This window comes from Ips typographus, linkage group LG2 (genome assembly GCF_016097725.1).
Source record: "Ips typographus isolate SLU linkage group LG2, UJ_Ityp_2.0, whole genome shotgun sequence".
Classification (NCBI taxonomy): Eukaryota; Metazoa; Arthropoda; class Insecta; order Coleoptera; family Curculionidae; genus Ips; species Ips typographus.
This window is the reverse complement of record NC_138423.1, coordinates 18,520,471-18,544,961: the sequence shown is the minus strand read 5'-3', so window position 1 is coordinate 18,544,961 and position 24,491 is coordinate 18,520,471. Positions and strand designations below refer to the sequence as shown.

At 31.2% G+C, this 24,491-nt stretch overlaps 2 protein-coding genes across 5 annotated transcripts in view; one reads left to right on the top strand and one right to left on the bottom strand.

The window, feature by feature from the left end:
• Positions 1 to 24,491, top strand: part of robo1 (roundabout guidance receptor 1) — a 142,906-nt gene that overhangs the window by 78,995 nt on the left and 39,420 nt on the right. The window lies entirely within an intron of this gene.
• On the bottom strand, positions 16,738 to 19,590 carry LOC145725509 (uncharacterized). Of its 3 annotated transcripts, none has more exons than XM_081974301.1 (5): positions 19,053 to 19,590; positions 18,764 to 18,993; positions 18,284 to 18,579; positions 18,148 to 18,238; positions 16,738 to 17,993 (listed from the first exon to the last, which is right to left on the bottom strand). In XM_081974301.1, exons 1-5 carry the CDS (start codon positions 19,205 to 19,207, stop codon positions 17,320 to 17,322), a joined length of 1,446 nt encoding a protein of 481 aa, XP_081830427.1. In that variant the 5' UTR covers positions 19,208 to 19,590; the 3' UTR covers positions 16,738 to 17,319. The 3 variants fall into 3 exon arrangements, with proteins under 3 accessions (XP_081830427.1, XP_081830428.1, XP_081830426.1); XM_081974302.1 differs by having other exon boundaries at positions 18,148 to 18,434; positions 18,489 to 18,579; positions 19,053 to 19,588; XM_081974300.1 differs by having other exon boundaries at positions 18,148 to 18,579; positions 19,053 to 19,589.

The window sequence follows — 24,491 nt, the reverse complement described above, 5'->3', positions numbered from 1 at the left end:
GTATAGATCAACAATTCATATTAACATATAAACAGCCCAACCCATTGGTTAATATTTTTTTATAAAAAAAAGCAACTTTGTATGGTTAGTAAAGGTTATAACAAAATTTTACGCACATATGGTTCTGTAATGTTTTTACGCTCTTAGGCTTACGATCATATTTACGGCCATCGTAAAAATTTTGTAAAATCTAAATAGAAGTCCATTACAGAATGTGTGTTCTACGTTCCAAATATACGTACCTTTTACTTTTTCTTCTATTGGAGAAAGTCTGACAACATTGATCATCGATCCACACTGGATGCACCGACTAAAAAGGGGAGCGTTATCAATTTGGGGAACGCGTTTTATTGTATCATCGGAAAGTCGTAAGTCAAGAGGGTTTGAAGCGCTATTTTTGAGAAAAGCGTCAAAACTAATAGGGAGCTTTACTTTCATTCATTATTCACTTGACGTTTGAGGCAATACCGTTCATTCTTCATTTTAGCTTTTGAAATCCATTTTTAATGAAAATTTTACCAATAACTCTGTGCGGTGGTTATAAAATATTTGCTATTTCAAAATGCCAAATCATTGTAATAATTATTAATCAAAATGTATAATTTAGCTTTAACTCTACCTGAATACAGAATTACTTTAATTTGAAATTGCATTAAACCAAAATTCCGGTCATCTATTATTCCTATTATATCGAATTTATATTGTGCCGCATTTGAAATTAACTATAAAGGAAATAAATAGCTTTCCAACTGAGTAATCAGAATGAAAAACCAGTCTCATGACCGTGCCACATCGACATAAAGTTTAATATTGAAAATATTTTCACATACCAGACTAACTTAATTCAGTACATTTATATTCTCATTAAATTGGACAATGATCATATATTGTACAAAGTACTGTATGTTCGCCTATGTGAATAATAAAATACCGGACATCGCAACCATTAAAAAGTGTGGCCTTCCTAAATTTTTATTTTTATGGGGTGATTGTGACTTGGATAATTTGTTGTTATAGGGCGTTTATTGGTAAACTGTTTGTCGACACTCAAATTTCCCAGGTGTATAATAGTATAATAGTGGCGAAAATAGTATACCAGCAGTTAGGCTTTTCAATAGACGATAAATTACATGATACAGCTTGTATAATTTAACATCATAAAGTCATCTTTGTTGACAGTCGATTAACCGATGTGAATAGAGTTTGAACAAACCGGCTTTGTTCTTGTACTAGGGTGCAACTTTAATTTACGGCTTTGAACATCTTACAACAATATCTTTTGTGATGTACCGTCCACACGGAGGTCGTTCTTATCGTTTACCAAGAAAACGCGTTATTGCTAAACTTTATTTGTAATAAATCAGTCACACAAGTGTTTCCTAAAACTATTAAATAGTAGAAAATTTTGTCGGCTATCGGGCGTATGAGAGGAACATTTATCACACTGTTCCGAGTCGGGATTGGCATTTATAAATTGAATTTTTCTACATATATCAAAGCGAGCCGTCAAGTTGTTTGTAAAACAACGATAAGACATAATGCTGGTGTGAAGTCCTGAAGAAACGATCGTAAATGTTAATGATTATTTTTTACATTTGAATGCAATACTAAAAATAAACCATTTCATTTGTAAACTCAAATAGTTACATTAATCGACAAATGTTTGAGTTTCCAGAAGTTTTTCCATAATTCATGGCAGTCGAAAATTTACTTTGATTACATCTTTTTAGTTAGAAATGAATACATCTTCAAAAGTACTCGAAAAATCGAAATTTTTAAAAGGTCATTAGGTTTAGCTTTAAAATTCTTTTACAGTTTCCGAAAACCCAATGGTGAGGGTCGAATTTGAATTACCCTGTATACTATACAGAATGACCAAATGAGTATTTAAATCAAGTTAGTTAAAAGCCTTACCATATTTCAAAATTGTCTCTTTTGAAATAGTTTAAGAGAATCTAAAGTGAGTTATTACTTTAGATTTTTATTTTCGTTTCGATCATTCAAAATAGTCTTACTTAACCTAACTTAAAGTCTGTTCTTCTGTTTTTACTATTAATTAACTCTAGTTATCTGAAATACATATTCCCTAGTGTATTATACAGGGTAATCAAGAAAGGATGGTAAAAATTGATAAATTTAAACAACAAGTACAAATAATCTATATGTAAGTAGTTTCACTATACAGAGTGTCTCTAAAAGGTATCAAAAAGGATTTTCTTGTTTCACAAGTTTTAATAAGAAAAATAATACCATGGAATAAAAAAAAAACACTCTTCATATAACCATGTTAATTGGACCAAAATATCATTTGAAAATTGCGAGATTTGAAGAACAATTGAAAGCGTTTTCCGTACCACAAATTGTGACAAATAGTCAAATTAGGTCATATTTCAGGAAAATTTTTGTTACGAGCATTTAGTTTGCAACTGTCCTTTCCTTGCTATAGAGTGTGTTCTCTATGTCGAAACATCCATGCAAGTATTTTGCACACTAAAAGTGTCTGACTTTAATTCTTTTTTAATTTTGTACGAAATTTTTGCGTGTGTGTTGCAATATCGACCATTTCCGTAAAAACGAGCAAAATCACTTTTCTACAGTGTTGCTAATATAACAACTATTCTTACTTAGTACAAAATTAATGCAGTGTTGCCACATCCACCATTTCTGTATAAACGAACAAAATCACTTTTCTACAGTGTTGCTAATCTAACAACTATTCTTACTTAGTAAAAAATTATTGCAGTGTTGCCACATCCACCATTTCTGTATAAACGAACAAAATCACTTTTTTTTCTTTTTATCTTGACGATAAAACTGATTTTGAGTTGAGTTACAAAAAACTTGCGCTAATAACAAATTTTGACTAAAACAATAATAATATAGAACATCGAGGGGAACATACAAGGCAAAAGCGTTCAGACCTTTATTGCCGGTACAATACATAGCTCAAATCTCAATTCGCCTAATAAATTTGATCTATCCGGCTCAGGCAAGGCAATTTATAATGGGCCGGACTCAAATTACTGTGACTAATGCGTATAATGAATTGGCCAGTAATCGGATAATTCAAGCGAGCGCCCGTGACCAACTGAATGTTATACTAATTTCATTGCGATACTCTCTGGAAAACTGCGATATCCTCAAATGTTATCTTAAATACCAAAAAAAAAACTAGTTTGCAATTGCCAATTCAAATTAACTTTAAAAATGTAAAAAGTTCTTCTCGTAACTCATCCTAAAACATTTCAAATTCAAGTAACGTTCCATTTCAAAAGTTTTAATCAGTCTTCATTAGCTGATCAATTTTAATTATGTAAGTTTCTCCCCCTCTAGCTTTAGGGAGTCTTGTTGGAAACTTAGCACCGAGGAAACTCAATTTAATAAATTACCGACATATCGACAGATTATTTTGTAAACAACTCTCAAATCTATAAAGATATAAAAAGAGATCATACAAACAGGGTGTTACAAACTAGATGCATTAGCATTGCTATCTCAGAAACTATAGTTGATAGAGCTTTAGTTAAATGGAGGGAAAGTTGCGCATTTTATTGCTAAATAGTTTACTAAAAAAAATCAAAATATTTTCATTAGATCCGTAGATATCCGACAAAAACCGAAAAAGACTTAGACTAGAATTTTTTTACCACTTTATGATTGATTATTTTGGAAAATCAATGGCACCTTCTAGAGGCACTTTTTTATGCTATTCAAGAAAATAATGTTAGTATTTAGCTACGACGTTTCGTTTTTTAGATACCATCATCAACTTCAAATTTTCAAATACGGACCTGGACTTTTATTTCGTTTTTTAGTAGCTACCTACCGAGAGTAAAATAAATAAAATAATTTAAAGTGCTTTTTTTCTACTTATTTCACCTAATTTTTGGTATAAATATGCCCTTTGCTGTGCATTGAAACCCTCCTGGAGCAAAATAAAAAATTACCAAAATTGCAGTTTTTGCAAAAATAGTATTTTTTCTCTATTTTATTATGATTGTAACTTTTATATTTGAACTTTTATAGATTTCACTGAAAGGCCATTAGAAAGAGGATAAAAAATACTACAACTTGAGCCAACACTGGCCTCTCTAGCTCTTCATGTTATCGAGATATTGAATTTCAAAAAGTAATAAAAAAAGACCCCTAATACCGATTTTTTGAAAAATTAATAATTTTAAAGTGCTTTTTTTGTACTTATTTCACCTAATTTAAAGTCCTTTGCGCTGCATTGGAACCCTCCTAGAGCAAAATAAAAAATTGCCAAAATTGCACTTTTTGCAAAAATAGCATTTTTTCAATTTATGAATGATTGTAACATTTTTATTTGAACTCGTATAGATTTCACCATTCATTTCTTCATGTTGCCGAGATATTGAAAGTACATTAGGTATAATTTAGTCATTAGTTTCGGGAGCTCCGTAGCTACTGAAATCCAAAATAAAAAATTTAGGTCCATATTTGAAAAATTGAAGTTGATGATGGTATCTTGAAGAGCATTAAAAAGTGCCTCTAGAAGGTTGATTTTCCAAAATAATTAATAATGAAGTGGTAAAAAATTAAGAAAAAAATTTAACTTTTTCGGTTTTTGTCGGATAATTCCGGATGTAATGAAAGTTTTTCTATTATTTTTTACCAAATTATTTAGCATTAAAATGCGCATCTTTGCCTCCATTTAACTAAAGCTCTATCAACAATAATTTCTGAGATAGCAATGCTAATGCATCGAATTTGTAACACCCTATTAATAAGTGCGTTCTGAAAATTGTTCCATTCATTAAACTACAATAAATATTGTACTTTATTGGCTGTAAAAGTTGATAAGGGCACAAAAATGCGGTGCTCATTTATCTGTAATGGCATCTTTTTATGTACCAGTGAATAAAGGCACGTAAACGGTATTCATCTTAAACATCAAATCAACGTGGGGGTAATAAAGGGACTGCTAAACAGTTCAAATATCCTGTTTTTTTCCCTTTTTTTTCCTCAGCTTTTCGCGGTGAAATATTTATAAGACGAATGTTGAAGAAAAAGTAGCAAATTTCGTGCCATGTTTCAGGTTTTTTTTTAGGACTCGTTAAAATAACTGAATTGGAAATTCACCTGAAATGTACGAAGGAATAGTTTAGTTTTCGATGCCAGTCACATAACTCAGTAGCCATGCAACCGCATTTACATCCTACGCGAGTCGAAAATCTCTGAAACATCACTGTTTAGGTGGCTTGTTCTTTGCGACGTTAAAAAGATGCCATTAAGGATAAAAGAAAACACACTTTTGAAGCCTTATCGTCTTTCACAGGCCGTAAAGTATAATATTGTACTGTTACTTAATGAATGTAAAAGTACGTAATATGATATCTTTGATCCGAAAGTAAATAACTCCTTCTGCAGTTTCTTTGTATGTGTTTTATTGATTTGAATGATTTGTTGCGGTTTATATTTCATAGACTGTAAAAGATAACAAAGCCTCGTATCGAGCTTTAGAGATGACTTATCTTGGAAGTCGTGTAAAATATTTACCATGTCGTATGACAGCCATAAAACGTTCTAACAAGCCATCAAAGAGGAAAAGTTAAATTATGATTTGAAACAGTCTGGTTTCTTTTAAAGTCAGAAGCAAAGGCTAAAGATCTGTAAACAGTTAGGTATGTGTTTATATAAATAATATGCTTAAAACAAAAACACAAGCAAATGTTACGTGATTGTGTAGTATAATTAAATAGTAAATCTGTCAAGTGTTGTAAAATTTAAACCAGATTACAAAGCCACATTTAAACTGAGTACCTACGAGTAATTTAGGGTAAAATATTATTAACGACAGGGGTTAATATGATGGCTTAATAGCATTTATATTGGATAGGGAGAAGCAGCATTTCAGTTTTTAATATTACAGTTCAAAGCAGAGGTTGAAGAATGTATTTCGTTTGTCAGTTGACCAATTGCAACCTACCGACAAAATTTATTTTTAAATAAAAACTTACGTTTTTTGATATATTAATGCATTTTTAATAGTCTATATGTAGATTGAAATTAAAATTTATTTGCACATTTTTGCAATAATTATGGTACAGACAGGATGATTTAGTATTGACCATCCCTTTAACTGCTTTGTTTTTGATTTTAGCAAAAAATATTTAAACATGAATTTTGCAAATATTTGTGTCTATTTGCAGATATTTTCTTAATACACCGAATGTCTTTAATTTGCTTTACAAACCATATTTATACTTTTCTAAATAGGATTACTAGTTTTTGATTTGCTGTTTGATTTATACGTCAAATTCTAGGCCTGTTTGATCTAAATTCTTTTTATCAATATATTCAACTGTTTCCACTTAACTATCGAATAAAAAATTGTTCATCCTATTTAAATAATCATAAGTTTTAAAAACGCCCTCCATCGAAAAGACCGAAAACTAAATGGAACATTGTTTTGGGACACTCTACAAGACAGAAAATGCTCTTTAAAATGCCGCAAAAACGAAGTTTCTACGATTAGCCGTTTTTGAGATATTTCATTTCTTTCAAAGCAAACTTTGGACTACTCCCACCACTTTATTTGAAGAGATAGAAAAAAAGTTAAATAGGAAAATTCTTCGTAGAGAATAGGGGATTACTTTTATAAGATTTTTACTATACTTTTCCATTTAAATTTTCACATTTTCAGTTTTTGGACATTTTTTATTTTAGTTTAGTTTGCTGGTCCAATCAGAATTAGGCTGTCGTCATTTGTTTTGGATTATACAGAAGGTTTTTGGAAATTGGTCATATTTTGATTTTTTGCCATATCTCAGCGGTCTTTTAAGTTAACCAAAAACTGAAAACGGCCACAATGTGTTAGAAAGAGACCGCATTTCTATAAACTATTGATTTGATATTTTCACCTTTGTTGCTCAAATACATTGGAAGAAACAAAACTTATTAAAAACACTATTGTAATTACCACTTAAATTTAAGAAAAGCGGTCTCTTTCTAACACATTTTTCCTTAAGGAGAAAAGCAACTACGCCAATGGAATCTACGTAAAAAAACCAATAAGCGACCATTTTCAGTTTTTTGTTAACTTAACGTAACTAACAGCTGAAGAATCGAATATGGCCAATTTCAAAAATGATTGACATATATGTCGTTAATTTTGATCAGTTTCTGGCGATTCAGGAAAAGCAATGATGATCGATATTTTTGATCTGTTTCAATTTTTTTTATACAGGGTGATCAACGACAGTTTTCCATAGTATTTTTACGTGATGGGGTTTAAATAATCCGTTTTTTTTTCAAAACTAATTGGCATTAAGTAATCAAAAGGAAATCCAAGAGAATCAATCGGAAAGGATCACAAAAGTCTATACAGGACTGAGTCAGCTTATTTTGTAGCTGTAAAATGAGGATATTATTTTTATAAATTAATAAACTAATAATTCAATAACCTCTGATCTCTACTATTGCATTAGTACTAGACTTGATGTAGCAAAGATGAAAAAAAATTGTATATTGTAGGTAAGGACTTTGGTCATCATTTTCAGACTACATTCAAGTAAATTATTTAATGAAAACCTGATTAAGTGCTTGTTTGTTGAGTTTTTAAACGAGATTTTTTCAACTATAAACTGTCGCTACTATGAGTTTATCGACTAGCCTAAAACCAAAAGCCTGTAAACTCCCGAAATTGTTTGGCTTAAACACCACTCACAAAATGACGCACCGGCCATTTATCGTGCTTTGTCCCGTATTAAAGACTTAAACTTTCCCATAATGTAATAGTTAAAGTTCACGGGCAAAACGAAAGTTTACCGATCCGAAACGGGAAATAAGCCTTTAGCCTAGAGGATGCACAACTGTGGAAAGTTCAATATAGACAGAGAGATGAAGTTGGTATTTTTAGAGTGCAAAGCTAATAGTAATATTGTTTGTGTTTGTAAATGATGTAGCTATGCAAACGGAGATTCAACGTTCCAAAGACAATTTACGGTGTAAATTCTGTGAAGGAATTATTTGCGAGAAATAGAACTGAGTTTGTTACACTTTGAGATGATACCAGCTATGTTTTGTCTGCTTGTTGAAACATTTATCTAGAAGATTGACTATTTAATATGAGCGTCAAGTATGTCAAAATTCTCTGCATACTTATGGTATAAGTGTGAAGAAGTGTTAACTTCAACAAGCCAAACAGTGTTACAAAGAACTGACCTTTCATCATTCGAAGTGAAGAAAATGGATTTCTATCGATAGTGATACTAATACATCTGTCTGTTATATACAGGGTGGTCCAGTTTTAAATGTCAATAATTCACCAATCCATAGCCAATTAAAAAAAAAGTTGATATGCATTATGTCATTTTCCTGAAAAATGCTTTCTAAGTAAAATACATTCCTTCAAATTTCTGTTTAAAAAATCGTTTTTTTGTCATAACTGGCAAACCGTTGGAGCAATTTTGATCAAATTTGGAACAAGCACTTATGAAATTAGTACTCATTATGAATGACCTTTGCCAAAATTCTCCAGTACCGTAGATACAGGAAGATGGTTTTAATGTTTTTTTGAAAATTGACTTAGAAAAAATAAAAATTGATTTCAGAAGCTTAAAAATTGTGTTTGTAACCAGTTTTCATGCAAATCGAGAGACTTTAATTGATTTGTAAACGTAAAAAAACTACTTTTTCTAAAATTTTTTACTTCAAATTCATACATTTAAACCTTAAAAATTGACTTAAACACCAAAAAGTGACTATGAACTAATGAAAAGTAACATCAGAAGCTTAAAATTTTGCATTTGAAGTAAGTTTTCATAATTTTGAGACAAATTTCAATATTTTAGTCTTGAAAATAGTCTTAGATAGAGGACATTGAAATTAGATTCATGAAAACTAACTTTTCCTGCTTTTTACTTTGCTTTTAATTTTCTCAGAATTCTGGACTATTATTAGTGCTTCAAAATTGCTTTCAGCTTGGAAAATCGAGTTTCAAGACTATCTTTACCAAGTTATTAACACAGCAAACTTAAAAAACAATTTTCACATTCTTCATAGACTTAAAATAACTATTAAATCGACTTCTAGACACCTCAGTGCTAAAAATTCGAGCTAAAAATTATTTCTTAAAAATCTATCTATAATAATATCTATAATCTATATTTACGAATTTTTTGACTTATCAGGCCTAAAAGCCAGTTTGTACACTGTCCATAGTTTTGAAAATGTTATTAGTTAGTTTCTATTAAATTGACTTTATAGATTTAGAAATAGAATTGTAGCATCTTTGTAGCATTTTTCAGTCTTAAAAAGCACTAAAAACAGTCTGAATTTCTTCTTGAATTTCTTCAGACTGTTTTTAGTGCTTTTTAGACTAATAAATCGAGTTTAAGACTATTTCCAAAAGTCAAGTTTTTTAAAGTCAAAAAGTAAAGTACCTAATAAAAGTAAAAAATTTTGGTTCCAAATGCTACGATATTAGTCTTAAGAACTAATTTTTAGAAATGAAATAGTCCAAAATTGTATTTACTTCTCTTCAAAAACATTGATTTTCTAGTAAAAAAATTGTCATAATTATAACTGGTTATAAAAACATTTTAATAAATATCATTAATTTATTAACTTTTCATTAATAACTAAAAAACTATCATTTCTCAATAACAATTAACAGAAAACGTTCTCCATTATCAACTTACTGATAAAATCAATAATAAAAACTGGCAAGCCGCACTTCCGGTTCTCACCTTTATAGCGCATAAGGTAATAATTCTAAAATTATCTTTTATTCTGCCGGGACTAAACCCTCCCGGTTTTAGCGCCCTCCAGGGGATAGAATAGGCGAAATCCCGTGGAAAATTATGGACGTACAATTTCGGTGGCATCGAAGCTTATTCCGCACATTCGAGCGACTGCTGCGTATTATAGCCTAATACCATTGCCTAAATTCCCCATATACCAGAAGTAATGGTTTTATAGCACGCTATAAAAACTATATAGTTAACTCGGTAACTGCCTGTGTCGTGGGGTTGACAGAGTTTGAGATAAGAGTATATTAAATGACCGCCGTCGCGGTTAAAAGTTTACTGTTGCGATAATGACGCTAGATTTCATTTTAAAAAATTGCTTTCGAAATGTTGCGAGTCGAATACCTACTTAAACTACATTGCCATTTAAAATTCAGCAAAAAAGCTATAAAAAAAACTTTATTGGAGGTTTTATTGTATGTGGCCAGAGCTGGATTACTTAATACCTACCAAAGTCTACTTGAAGTAAAGTAATAAGTAGTTTTGGTTACTTTAAGTACTTTACCTTAATACTTGTTCAAAAGTAATTAGTATTTTTTAAATGAGGTACTCATTATTTATTACTTAAGAAATGTCTATTAAAATAAGTGATACTTATTACTTATAATTTGTACTGGAAAGTTTTTATTCTACTTAAGTAAATTTAAAAGTATTTTTAAGTATTAAAATGATTTGCATACCTTATGAAGTACTGGTTTAGTGGTAAAAGTAATTTAAAATAAGTAAGTAAAAGAAACCATAACAAGCATAAACAAGTCAGTAGCAAGCAGAGCTGAATCTACTTGAAGTATGAAGTAAAAGTATTAAACAAATATACTTTCACTTAATAAGTAATTCAGTAACTACTTAAAGCAGCAAAACTACTTATTACTTTACTTTAAGTAGATTTTGGTACTAAGTAATCTAGCTCTGATAGCGAGTCAGTGTTTGTGTCCTTTTTGTAAGCGATTCAAGTTTTTTCTCGTGGATTAAAAGCTTGTTAATTCCCTTATATGATTAATATTTAACTTAGTAGCAGCTATTTTAACGCAGGTTATGGTCAAAAAGTATATTTTTAAAGTACTTATAAACTTTTTTTTTATTTATACGTAGTTAAGTACTACTGAGACTAAAGCAGTGATAAAATTAAATTTATGTCTGAAAGTATTTTAAGTATAGTTTATTTATTACTTATACTTTAGTAATTAAGTAATTTACTTATTACCTGAAAGTATATTTGTTTAATACTTACTACTTTAAGTAAATTTTAAATTATGGCTATTTACTACTTATTACTTAAAGTAGTTTTGGGGGCTACTTATTATAATATCAGAATTCTCCATTGATTGACTCTGGTTCCCTGAAGGTGCAATAAAATAATACACATTGATCCACAAATTCACAGTTTCAAAATTGACTTTTGCTCTGCAATTTTAATCTTCTAACAACTCAGCTTGTTAACGATCCAAATTTTTCAACGCGAGATAAACCACTTCCCTATTCTCCCATTAGATTTTTATTTATAACATCTCCCTCTTCTTTTCTTAACCGAAGTGTACCTACTTGAAAGCACTCTCCAGAGAAAACGCTCTGTTTCCCAGTCCCGGAATTGGGAACATGGAAATTCCGGAGCCAGTGCAGAGAAATGCAGCGTGAAAAAATTTATTACTCCTTTAGACAATACCTTTTATTACCTGTCGGCGAGATTCTTTTGTTCTATGAGCTATTTTTCTTTCGTATACCTCTGCAAAGTTGGAATTTTTTCCCTTAAAGGCTTTTCTACGGCAGATATTTCAACACTACTAAAACACGACCAGAAATTTAATAATCTCGTGGCGGCTAAACTATCATCACTATGCAAATTTCTCAGCTATTTAGCTCGCAAATCAGATTTCCCAATTTTTCCCGTAACTAGCATCATGGCGTCTCGTTTCAGACAATACTGATATACCCCGAAGCGATAATTAAGCTGCTTTAATTTGCATTTTCACGGCACTCTGGAGGAATAGAGACTTACGATATATTTTCATCTGATAGCTGAATTTCATTTTGGAAAACTAATTGGATGCAACACTATTTGATTGTTTAGAGTTTGCTAAGGTATTTAACATGCAAAATTATATTTACCTTTTATGCGGAACTTTTGGCCTTTTGTCATCATATTAATATTTTTCAAAAACAAATACTAAAATTAAAATTCAGAATCAATAATTAATTATACTCAGACATAACGTAACTTTTTCCAAAATTAAAAAATGTCATAGATTATTGAAATTAGGAAAAAATAATGTTAAAATTTATTAAAATTTGCTTGAAAGATATAATTTTTTCCTGTCATGGCTGTCATTAATTTCATTAAAGTCATTTTCGGTCAATATTGCCAAAATAAAATCTTGAAAAATAAAGACTGCATAAAAGGCTAATTTGATTTATTATTTTGGTTTATCAATAATAAAATAAATAAAGTAATACTTTTCTGACAAAGTGATTGTTCTGTCAAATTCAATCTGAAGATATTATTATTCAAACATTTTCTAATTTACCTTTACAAACTGACCATTGACAAAATAGTCTTGCTTCGAATACTTTAAGAAAACTGTGTTAAACTGTATTTCTTGCAATTCTAGGCAAATTTTGACATTAGTGACTGTTATCACGTAGTTTTAAGAGGATAATTTAGCTAGGCAGTCACGTGATCACTGTCAAAATAGCTGCATTAATTTCAGAAACTCGTTTTGAATCGGATACTGCAAGAAAACTTTTCTAAACCCTGATTTGAGCACAGTTTGACAGTCAAAGACAAAATTGTTTTTCAAACCCACTTGGAGTGAGATAATGACATGGCATGATGTTTTAAGCACATTTTTGAAATCCCCATTTAATTTCCTATCCAATACCATAAAAAGCTTTACAAAATTTGGTACAGTCAGGAAGAAAAGCTGTGTCAAAATTTGAACTGGACAGAAACACAGTTTGAAAGGACAGTCAGGGACAAAATCGCCTGTAAAACCCACTTGGAGTGAGAAAATGACTGTTTTAAACACATTTTTGGAATTCTCATTAAATTTTTTAGCCAATAAGCTGAAAAACCACTTTAATATTTGGTACAGTCTGGAAGAAAAGCGATGTCAAAATTTGAACTGCCAGAAATACAGTATTTATAATTTACCAGTAATTTACTAGGAAAAAATATTGTTCAGAAGAGCGAACGACAATGACAGCCAAATTACAACAGCGTAAAGCGGAAAATATGACAATAAGAATGATTCCTTTGTTATCAATTATATCGTCAAATAACCACAGAAAATGCTGCAAAGTCTACAAAATAGCACATGGGTCCTGCAAACCCACTACACAACCCATCCAACCAACTTCTCTACGAACGTACGAACATGACTAAAATAACTGACAGACTCATACAACTACAAACCAAGTGGAAAAATAACCCAAACAACTTGACAATTGTAAATCCACTATGCATAACCAGACAGACTAGACAATCCCGTTATCTTTTCCCCGCTCTCACCCTGTTAGAACATTTTAATTAGAACTTTTTTTTTTTTTTCTCAATGTATAATTTGTATATATTAATTAGAAATAAGATTACCTGTACATATTAAAAAACATGTATACATAGGCAGAAAGACCGTAATGGTCGATAGCCGTTTTTTCTTGGAAATAAAGATTGTTTATATACAGGGTAATTCAAATTCGACCCTCACCATTGGGATCTCAGAAACCATAAGAGATACGAGAAAGCTTAAATTGGGGCAAAGTTGCGCAATTTAAAGCTCAACCAAATGCTGTTTTAAAAATTTTGATTTTCCGAGTACTTCCGAAGATATCCGAAAAAAACTGAAAATTTGATTTTTTGTTTTTATTTATTTCTAACCTTATTTGAAGAGATATCCCAAAACTAAAAGCATCTTTTCATTGCCACTTTTTCCTAGCTATTCGATGATGGATTCAAATTTGCCACACGACGTTTCGTTTTCTGTCAGTCATCATCAACTTTCTTTTTTCTTATGGGCGCCATATTGGATTTTTAGCCCACCAAATAGTACGTTTTATTCTGATTTTAGTGATGTATCATAACTTATGATTTGCTTCATAAATAACAAAATAATTCAATAAAAACTATTTTTACTTTAGTTATTGGCTTTGAGTTAATGGGCCGTTTTAAAAAATGTCATTATTTGACAGTACTTGTCAAACACGATAATTCGGACGATCATTAGATCGTCAATCATAGTTAAAAATGTATCTAGAAAAGAAACCCCCGCAGAAAATGTTATTATTATACAAGCATTGCTGAACTATTTAGGTTAATCAGAAAAAGAGATTTGTTAGCATTATCTCTAACTTAAAAGGCTTATTTATGTTTCCAAGAGAAAGATCATCATTTTAGGAACTTAATTTTTTGCCAAGTTTCAATTTTTTATAATGTTAAGTGCAAGTTTATAGTTATTTATACAGTAAGTGACAAACCATTTTTTATTCATTCATATTTATTCGAGTGAATAAACCGGTTTAAGTCACGTGTCTTATACAGTATTTTATTAAATTTCGACTTCTTATATTAAAAAAAAAAAACTAAAATTACAGTTCTATTAAATTTGCACCGCGCCCCGTAGATGTAACATTGATGTTTGTTTGTTTACATCTGTAAATAGGCGAATGTCATTCAGAGTAATTTAATAGTTATTTATACAGCAAGTGACTTAAACCATTTTTTATTCACGAAAAGAACGACTAGGTCCACAACCGGTTTAAGTCACGTGTACACCTTTGTGACTAAGTATGTTCAGGCCAATTGCGTGTGACAAGTACTACCAAGTAATCTTCATAAAACGGCTCATTCACTGAAAGGTAACAAAGATAAAATCTCTAAAAGCTCTAATGATCGTCCGAATTATCGTGTTTGACAAGTACTGTCAAATAATGACATTTTTTAAAACGGCCCATTAACTCAAAGCCAATAACTAAAGTAAAAATAGTTTTTATTGAATTATTTTGTTATTTATGAAGCAAATCATAAGTTATTATACATCACTAAAATCAGAATAAAACGCACTATTTGGTGGGCTAAAAATCCAATATGGCGCCCATAAGAAAAAAGAAAGTTGATGATGGCTGCCAAAAAACGAAACGTCGTGTGGCAAATTTGAATCCATCATCGAATAGCTGAGAAAAAGTGGCAATGAAAAGGTGCTTTTAGTTTTGGAATATCTCTTCAAATAAGATTAGAAATAAATAAAAACAAAAAATCAAATTTTCAGTTTTTTTCGGTTATCTTCGGAAGTACTCGGAAAATCGAAATTTTTAAAAATGCATTTGGTTGAGCTTTACATTGCGCAACTTTGCCCCAATTTAAACTTTCTCGTATCTCTTATAGTTTCCGAGATCCCAATGGTGAGGGTCGAATTTGAATTACCCTGTATATATATATAGCACATGGGTTGATGTTCGATATTTTTTGCCCCTCAACTGCCACATTTGATATTTTACAAAATTCAATTGGTAATTTCTACATATCTAACATATTTTTTTTAGAAAAAAATTGTTATTAAATTTATCTAAATACCTGGAGCAATGAGAAAATACTACTAAGATTGTTTCGGGAAAGCTTCCTGTACTAAATTGTGGTGTGTTATAGCAAAATATCGATCGGTCATATATTGCATGAAGTTATTAATTAAATACAGTCATGTAAAGTTCGATCACAGTAAACAGTTCGATATTAATTCTCTTCAACAACTTTAAATATTTGTAAGGTAGTAAATAATAAATGAATAATACGATCAATTGTCAAATTTTTTGATTATATTATTGACTGACAATTAACGCCTTATAAACTACAATAAAGTTAAGTGAATATTGTAAAAGACTATAAAATTTTATTTATCAGACTGTAAAATCTTGGCCACAATCCAAATCGATTTTGGAACTCCTTTGTCTATATATTGGATTGATAACGTAGATCTTTACACCAACTAAAGCAAATTAAAAGAACGGAAGTATCTATTCGCTTGCACTTTACACACACACATTGAAAAGTAATGCATTACTTTCAAATAAAACTATAACCCTAATTAATGTTTGCTTTACAAAAAGCTTGTCTAATGATCACTCAGCTTTTACTTTGAAGTATTGAAAGTTGTCATTACTAATAAAACAAAAACCTTAATGGATAAAATAATCAATCAGTTTCCATTAAAAAGACCAATTTAGTGGTGAACAACCTTTTATCGAAACCTTTAATAGACTTTTAATATTCGTTTTCACATTATTCTTGATTACATTACATTGTAAAATTTTACTCAAATTACCAGTATTACACACATAGTAGTGAATAATAAAAATAATTCAGCTAATTGATTGAAATTTAAAAGATGCACCACCATCTTAACAGCTAACTGAATGGATAACGTTACTTTCCCATATTGTGTTACCCGTTAGTGTTTTACTAACTAATTTTAGCCATTCTGAAGTCAATTAGTTACACAAACAAACTTTAAAACTTACTTGGATTGTCCAGCACGTTGGCTCCCAAAGCCTATTGTATGCCAAATTTGTAGCTTAATAGTTGCTTGAATAACCAGTTAACACGTGTTGTGTTTATTGTTCTTTAATCAACATATGGGAAACATGAGCATAGTTCCGCAATTAACATTTGTGAACTCTCTTATTTGCTTTGGCATTTGATTTTTTGATATTTGAAGACGAACTGAAACATGTAGAGCTCGAATCAGCTAAGAAAAGGCCACGGCCGTCATCAAACGATGATGTCACGATCTCTGTACGTCTCGCTTTAAATATTGCTGCCTTCGTTACTTTCCAAGTTGATGCAGCGAGTCAATGGCGTGCTATTCTCTGCTCAGTGAAATGAAATTTAATTAACGTAAATAGGTGTAGTTTTTGCTTTTTCATTTCATAAATTGTATTAAAACAGGATAGGTAAGTAGGTTTTATAAAACAAACCAAATACATATACATACATAATATTGACGCTTTGAGAACAAAATTGGCCTAGGTCTCTGGTCCCATTTCTTTAAATATTAATTTAAAAAATAAACAAGAAAACAAGCAAAGGGTAAATTAAAAAAACATACAGTGTGTTTCGGTTAAAAAGATCTGTGCAAATTATTTTTCTGCTGTAGCTGCAGGGTGATGATTGATGAAGAATATTAAATACCAATTAGTTTAAATCCAAATTATATAACTTAACTTAGGGCAATGTTAACCACAAAAAAACATTGTCTTGGGGCAATTAATCAATTATTGGAAGATAAAAATAGGCAGCTGGTTTCTTTTTTCAATTATTCTTAATTTGAAGGTCCTACAGTGCAGCTAGACCTTGAAAATGAAGTCTCAAAGTAACTTTCAGCTTGCCTTTGCATCGTTTTTGATATACAGGGTTTCATGAAGAAGAGGTAATATTTAAAATTTGTTATCTTTGTTAAATTTAATAATCATATATTTTTATAAATTTGATAATTTTGTTTATTTATAAATACATATACATATACAAATTACGAATTCATAACATAAAACAAAAATCCAAAACTTAGTCTAGGAGTGAGCATCCTAATTCTTCTTCGGATAAACTGGCATCACATTCATCATCATCACCAGAATCTTCATCGCTATCATCAGATGAACCAGTGTTAACAGTAAAAATAAGCTGGTCCACTGTATCATCAAAAATATGCTCTTTTTTTATGAGCTCCTCTTCATACTTTTTTACATGCTGGCAAATGTCAAACCACTCTTTTTCAGACACCTCTTGAAATTTTTGTTTTGTTAAAGCTTCGGTATCAGACAATTTAAAAGTGGTATTATGAGCTGCTACCCAATTTTTAACCAAAGCCCAAATTTTTTCTATTGGGTTTAATTCTGGATGGTAGGGTGGTAAACGCAACACAAGATGCCCATGTTGTTCTAACAGCCTATCTAAGTTATATTGTGGAGGAAATCTAAATTTATTTTCTTGTATGATTTGATACAGCTCTGGCTTTGTTAAATGAGGATCTGCTGGGATTCCTTTTTCCACTAGCCAACTTAACATATCTCCTTTTTTAGTAGCTGTTGTAATATTTTTGTTAACAGTAACATTGTGGTAGGCTGCATTGTCTATAATAAGGACTGAGCGGTCAGGTAAATTAGGAAGCAATTGCTTTTTTACCCAAGTCATGAAATTCTCATGGTTCATATCATCATGATAATCTCCTGTTTTTAAACCTAAAAAAAAAAAAAAAAAATCATAGTACAAACATTATGTGTCTTATATGATGTGTAAAATGTGGTTAAACTTATTAATTACTTGTTATATAAACTTATTTTATTTAAGCAGGAGGAAGTACTTAAGTAGGTTTGAGGTGTACATAAATATTACCTGACTTAAATATAAGCAATCCATTTTCAATAAATCCTTTTTCTCCACCTGCGTGCACTATTATAAGGCGTTGTCCTTTAGAAATTGGTTTTTGTAAGCCTTTAAAACTTTCATCATACCATCCTTTGTCATGAATATGACTACTGTGAATGTATGTCTCATCTGTATATACAATATTGCGACCTTCTGAGCGGTATTGCACCAATTTTTTTAAAAAATTTATTCGTTTTAAGCGAATGTCATATGATTCACACAAGAATTTTCTTTTGTCTGGTGTCTTCTGCCACCTACAAAAGATAAAGTTATTTTGATGTACATGATTGCCAAGATGTAAAACATACTTAAATCCAATGTTCTTAAGCAATCGCCCTAAGCTGCTTACACTAATGGATTCAGTCAAGATTTGCTGGTCAATAATTTTTTGCAAAATACCTGTAAAGATAAAAAATAATCCCATTTTAGTCTAAATTTTGTTGTTTTAAATTTTCAATTAACACATTATCAAGGTTTATACATATAGCAAACTAGGCTTACATTTAATTGTAAAAAACATGGTAAGTTCTGCCAGAAAAACTCTGAAGACTCTGTAGGTATACCTAATGTATTATAAACTTACCTTTTAATGTTGGAAGTTTTTTCTCAAGAATATAGAAATCATAAATAATTTCTCTGATTCTTTTGATTTCATCAGGTTTGATGTTATCCAATTTTAATTTTTTAATCTGTCCCTTCTTTGTAGGAGTGTGAAATGATGAGCTTGGCCCTCCCCATTCAACATGTAGTGCTTCTCTAGATATCTTCTGCACAGTAGATCTAGACACCCCTGTAGCTGCTATAGTTCTCTCTCTAAAATGATATTTATTATATTATTCAACGTTTTCGTCGTTTTTAATCAAAGACAATACCTGTAGTTATTCAAAGGAATGGAAACTCCTTCTGCCTCCTTCTTCATAAATTCTAAGACGTTACTGACGATTTCACGGCCTTGGCTGTATATGATAACACCTTTCTTTCCAACCTTTTTGAAAGACATTTTGACAAAATAACGTTTTTTATTCATAACACTATGTGAACTTCAACTGCGACCATCAACAATACAACCAAAACACCAGACTAAAACGGAACCTAACCTAACCCCCTAAGTCTCCCTGTCCGCCACTACATTTTTTTAAACTTGGCAACACCGTTTAGAGTGCCGGCTAGTAAAAGCATATAAAAAGGTCCAAATGTCCCTGGCCGCTGCCGCATCTGTTTTAATTGTGTCCAAGTAAAAACCGTACTACGTTGCCAAGTGGCTTTTTGACCGCTTAACAATATATTTTCGGGAATATTTTAATAGGACGCCTCTGATTATATCTAATGCGACGGCAACTGTAGAAGGAGAAAGAAATAGTTTTAAAAACTGCGTCATTGATGATGCGGTGGCCTTTTCTCATCTGAATCGAGCTCTACAGTAACTGTTTAGACAGATCCAGGACCGGTATTTACAAGTTTTTTAATTCTGCTGACTGCAAGAGTGAAAAAGTTTTGTTACGATTTTATTTCAAGAGTTCTTTCCGCATCGTCCCTGGTAGGCAATAAACTCGGTTTCCCCCTAGAGAAGGTTTAAAATGTGTTCCAAAGGGAACCGAACGTAGAAAAGAGTACAAAAGGAACAGCAAAAGTTACGATTTGCTGTAAATAAGTTGCAGTGCTTTTTTTTTGCTGCTTTAACTCGTTTGCTATTTTTTTTTTCTATTAAATTAAACTCTTGGGTTTAACGTAGGACTGTTTATTGTAATAATATGTAGTTTTGCATTATATCATTCATTAAACTTGTTTGTTGCATGAAGTGTTAACATTGACAGTTTAGTGCAGTTACTATCTTAGGTCAGCTGTCAAAAATTTGACCCTAAGCCGAAGCAGTATTAAATTTGCTTGGTGGCTAAGAAGTTAATATTGTTTTGTGAGCAACTCTGAATTATACAATTTCTAAAAAAACACTTTTTAAATAAATTTTTGACAAACTCATATTCGGTTTCCAAATTGACTTAAAAAAATAGAAAATGTGCAACACTGCATTTAAAAGTTTGTCTTTTAATTTCTAAACTACGTTAATGGCAGTTTTTAAATTGACATTATTAGGGCACCTTTTAAAGAAGAAATTGATGACGTTTTCAGAAAAAATGTATTGCCATTTGTTTTAGAGTTATGTAAATATCTTCGATAAATCTTATGGACGCAATTTTATTTTTTTTTTGCATCATCGGAAAGAGCTAAAAATTATTCAACATTGTAATGTTTAACTGCTTTGACACGTTTCAAACAAAAATTTGTTTGTCAAAGTAGGTTTTCTTATAGAAAACAAAAGACACAGGATTTCCTCATTCATAGTTTTAAAAACGAGTTTTTAATGTTTTTATTAAACAAAACACTAATTTTAAATTATTGTTATACTAAAATATTACTAATTTATTATAATTTTTAACTACCTACAAAATTGAAAATGTCAATCAAAATGCAGCAATCAATCATCAAATTCTTTAAAACGTTTTAACCGACTCTGTATCTCCAAAGATAAACAAAATCCTCTTACATGCAACACTAATTTGGTGCACCCTGTACAACAGTTGTTAACTTGGGTTAGAGTTAGACTGAGAGCTACTATTTAAGCTCAATTGTTCCAAACCAAGTTTATAGATATTGAATATTCCTTTGGAAGCAACTGTGAATATCAAAACTTGTAAATGCAGCACCTGTCAAAATTATTTCAACTTGTTTTTCAAAGCTAAATACAGTTTTTGATGTTTGTAGAGACTGGATTGGATCTGTTGAAAGTGAAACTGGATTGGAAACTAGGAGTTGTCATACAAAATTAACGGTAAAAAAACAGAACCATTGCAAATCACTGGAATCGACACAGATGAAGAACAACTTTATAAAACAAATTTCAAACAAAATTGCAGTTTACCAGTTTATTTCACCTTAATCGATTCTACATACCTATATTAATTTGCAATGCCTTCTCTGCTTAGTCTCGATCCAAGTTACTTTACCTACTAAGCCTGGGTTGTATGAAACTTAGTTAATGACTAATCGTTGTTTATTTCGGAAATTTCACTTGACAGCAAGAAATTTCAAATTTCAACTTAATCATGGTTCATCTAACCTAACCTAACCTAACCTAAGTGAAAGTACTGGACCTTAAATCGAAGAAACTTGTTTAACTACTTGTTTATCCATTTATCTAATCTAACAGCATAACTAAACAGTTGAACTAAATAACATTGCGACAACAGTATGACTTTCCCACAATTCAGGCAATTTTGGCCGAGTGATCTTGGCGTTTTAAACTTACGCCAAACCTTCACAAACCAAAAAAATATCAGTTTTCAGCCTCTAAAACATCTAATTTGTGTGGTTGGAAAAACATAGACCACTTTGACGAACTGAACTAGCTCTAACGTTTAGTGACAGGCTTGTAGTCGCCTGATAGCTGTCAAATCTTGTTAAACAGTGCCGTGAAACTGTGAAATGTCAAATATTGTCCCTTTGATGACTCAAGCAGCAAATTGTTATTCGTACAACTCTGTGGAGTTAATATTGATACTTGTGACGTTAAATGACAGCTTAAGATGTTAACACATAATTGCCATGGTAGTCACAGCAAAGATTACCATGCCCATTATGTGATTGTTTTGATTTTTTCAACTTTTCTTACAAAAATGGTGTGTCTATTCGGACAGAAAATTCTTTGGTTAATACTCTAGTGAAGATAAGAAACTTCAAGTAAATGCAAAAACTTTTCACTTTTGAGACGTCCTGATACTGACGATGATGATACTGATATTTTAGGTAATTTAAAATTCAAAGTGTGCCATTCAACGTTTGAACCACTTTGAATCAACATTTTTCTTACGTATTGCAGTAAAGTTGAAATTGCAAGTTACTTGCTTCAAATTGCTTCAATTTTCCGAACCGTTTTCATACTTTTACCATACAATTTGAATAAAAAAGCCAATTCAATCACATAATGTTCCAACGACCGTTATCTGGAGCACGAGCAACTTCTTTTGCGAGATAGAAATCGTGTGGATTTTTCCGATCTCAGTGGAGACCTGTTAAGAAGAAAATTGGTGTGCCTCGGGCAATTGTCGGACTGCTCAAATTTACATTTTTACTTCCCGGAAAATAGCCTCTCCACTCGTGTATTGACTGTAGTTTTCCTTTTTGCCTCTTTTATACTTCGTCCAGGAGATATATGGTCAGACTTTCACATACAATTCAGCACAAAAGTTTGATTTGTCTAAGTCGGAAACTAACTTCGATGCAGAATCTATTTCCAGACACTCCCTTCCTGTGTCGTTTTAAATTGAACTCCCCTTATTGTGGCACATCTCCAGTTCTTTCGTGGCAGGTATAGAAAGGGCGGGCTACCATAACCGTAAATTCGTTTATTCTACATGTCTGGACCCTGGCGAAAATTGCTGTATTCGCTTTCTACAAGGAAATATAATGCAATTCTCCCCTGAGAGCTATTCCAAGGGTAGGGTCACAACGTAAAAAGAAAGCGAAAATGTGGTGCAAAAGAATGGCTGTTTATCGCGGTTTTAATGGATAGTAGAAAAATGTATAAAGTAACAGTCTAGAATAATACAACATCTACTAAGTAATTTATTGCAGCTATAGAGACAGAAGCAAAACCTATTTTCCTGCTTCCAGTCTGCATAAAGATTAACAGAAACCACATTCCTGCTAATTTCTCCTGAACTACACCATATTTCAGAAACTTGGCTCTTTATTAAACCCCAGAAACACTTATTGGATATTTGATGCCAGTTGAACTAGAACCATAACGTTTTGCGAATAACATGCAACGGATCTTGAACCTAATAACAGATTTGAAGTAGTTTATTCGCGATGGACCATGACCGAGCACGCCGTCTCAGTTACGACCAAGAAAGGGCTGGCTAACAGTACAAAATGTTAATATGATGGCAAAGAACACATGATGAAGCAAATAAAAATTTTGAATCGTGAAGCCTTATTACATATTTAATTCTGAATTAAATTATAGTGCATCTTAAGTAGGCAGGATTAGTTTGAACGTTAGTATGATAATTTAATTCCTTATTAAGCTGGTTCGCTTGATTATCTTCGATCGGGCTTTCACGACATCGATCTAATTTGGGTTTTTCAGTTTGTCCTACCATGAAAGTTCTTTTATCAACAATTTTATAAGAGGTCATGTTTGTGTAAAACAATTCCCATAATTTGTTATGATTATGGTAATATTTATGACCTATACTTATGCTATATTAGAAAATTATTACTATAAAAACACATTGAAAATGGTGCTTTTTCCTGCAAAGGTGAACTTAATAATTGGCAGTTTGGTGCTTTTTTTAACACAACACCTGCCTTTACCTGATGGGATGATAATAAGGTAGCTTTAAAGTTTGCAAAGGGTTCTTAAAAATTTTGTTTTTAAATAATATGTATTTTTAAGCTGGGTTAGTTTTTGATTTTATGCAATTTTGATTAATTAGTAATTAAGTCATATGATTTAAGCTTCAGAAAGTCATTTAAGTAGTAAATATTTTGTGAGTTAAAAAGCATCAACGAGATCAACAGCTAAAAGAAAATTTAAATATTAATAATGTAAAATTAAGAATAATATTAATAGGCATCTTTAAATCCAACACACAGTCGCTTAAAAGAATATTTGTCTTTGTATGAATATTCAATGTACATTCTTATACAGGGTGTTTCAGGTTTTAATATGCAAACTTAAAACTCGTATTCTACGTCTAAAAATACCTAGTTATAGTTTGCTATGTATTCCAAAACTGCTAGGTTAGGTAGGTTTTTAAAAAAAAATTTTTGTTTAGTTTTATCTAAATTCTATCGTTTTGAAAAACTGACATGGTGTTATTTTGGGGGTTTGGGCCCCCTTTCTCCTTCCCAAACTTTTTTTGGTGTTCCAATAACTTTTTTTACAGAAAATTATTGTTTTATGTAGAAACTTTTTTGTTTCGTTAATTTTTTGCTTTTCTGTGTTTCCTGTAACAGTTTTTGAGAAAATTACTTCTCTACCATAAAAAAACCAGCCCCAATTTTTCTGCCAAATTGCAGAATAAGATTAAGATGCCTTTCCTGAAAGTAGCAAGTAGCTACAAAACGGTTACAGATACAGAAATAATAAACAATAAATTTGTAACTTTCTGCAAAATTCCGACGTGGTACGGAAAAAATTAATGAGACTCGAAAGTTTCTAAAAAAAACAAGAACTTTGAATTTTTTATAAAAAAAATTATTGGCGCAGCAAAAAAATTTTCTGAAAGAAAAAGGGGACCCAAACCTCA

What these genes read in the sequence shown, in the direction of transcription:
- LOC145725509 (XM_081974300.1), bottom strand. Translation starts at nt 19,207, where the DNA reads ATGAATAAAAAACGTTATTTTGTCAAAATGTCTTTCAAAAAGGTTGGA. An exon ending in ATTCCTTTGAATAACTACAG is followed by an intron (nt 18,994 to 19,052) that starts GTATTGTCTTTG and finishes ATATCATTTTAG; the next exon opens with AGAGAGAACTATAGCAGCTA. An exon ending in ATTGCTTATATTTAAGTCAG is followed by an intron (nt 17,994 to 18,147) that starts GTAATATTTATG and finishes TTTTTTTTTTAG; the next exon opens with GTTTAAAAACAGGAGATTAT.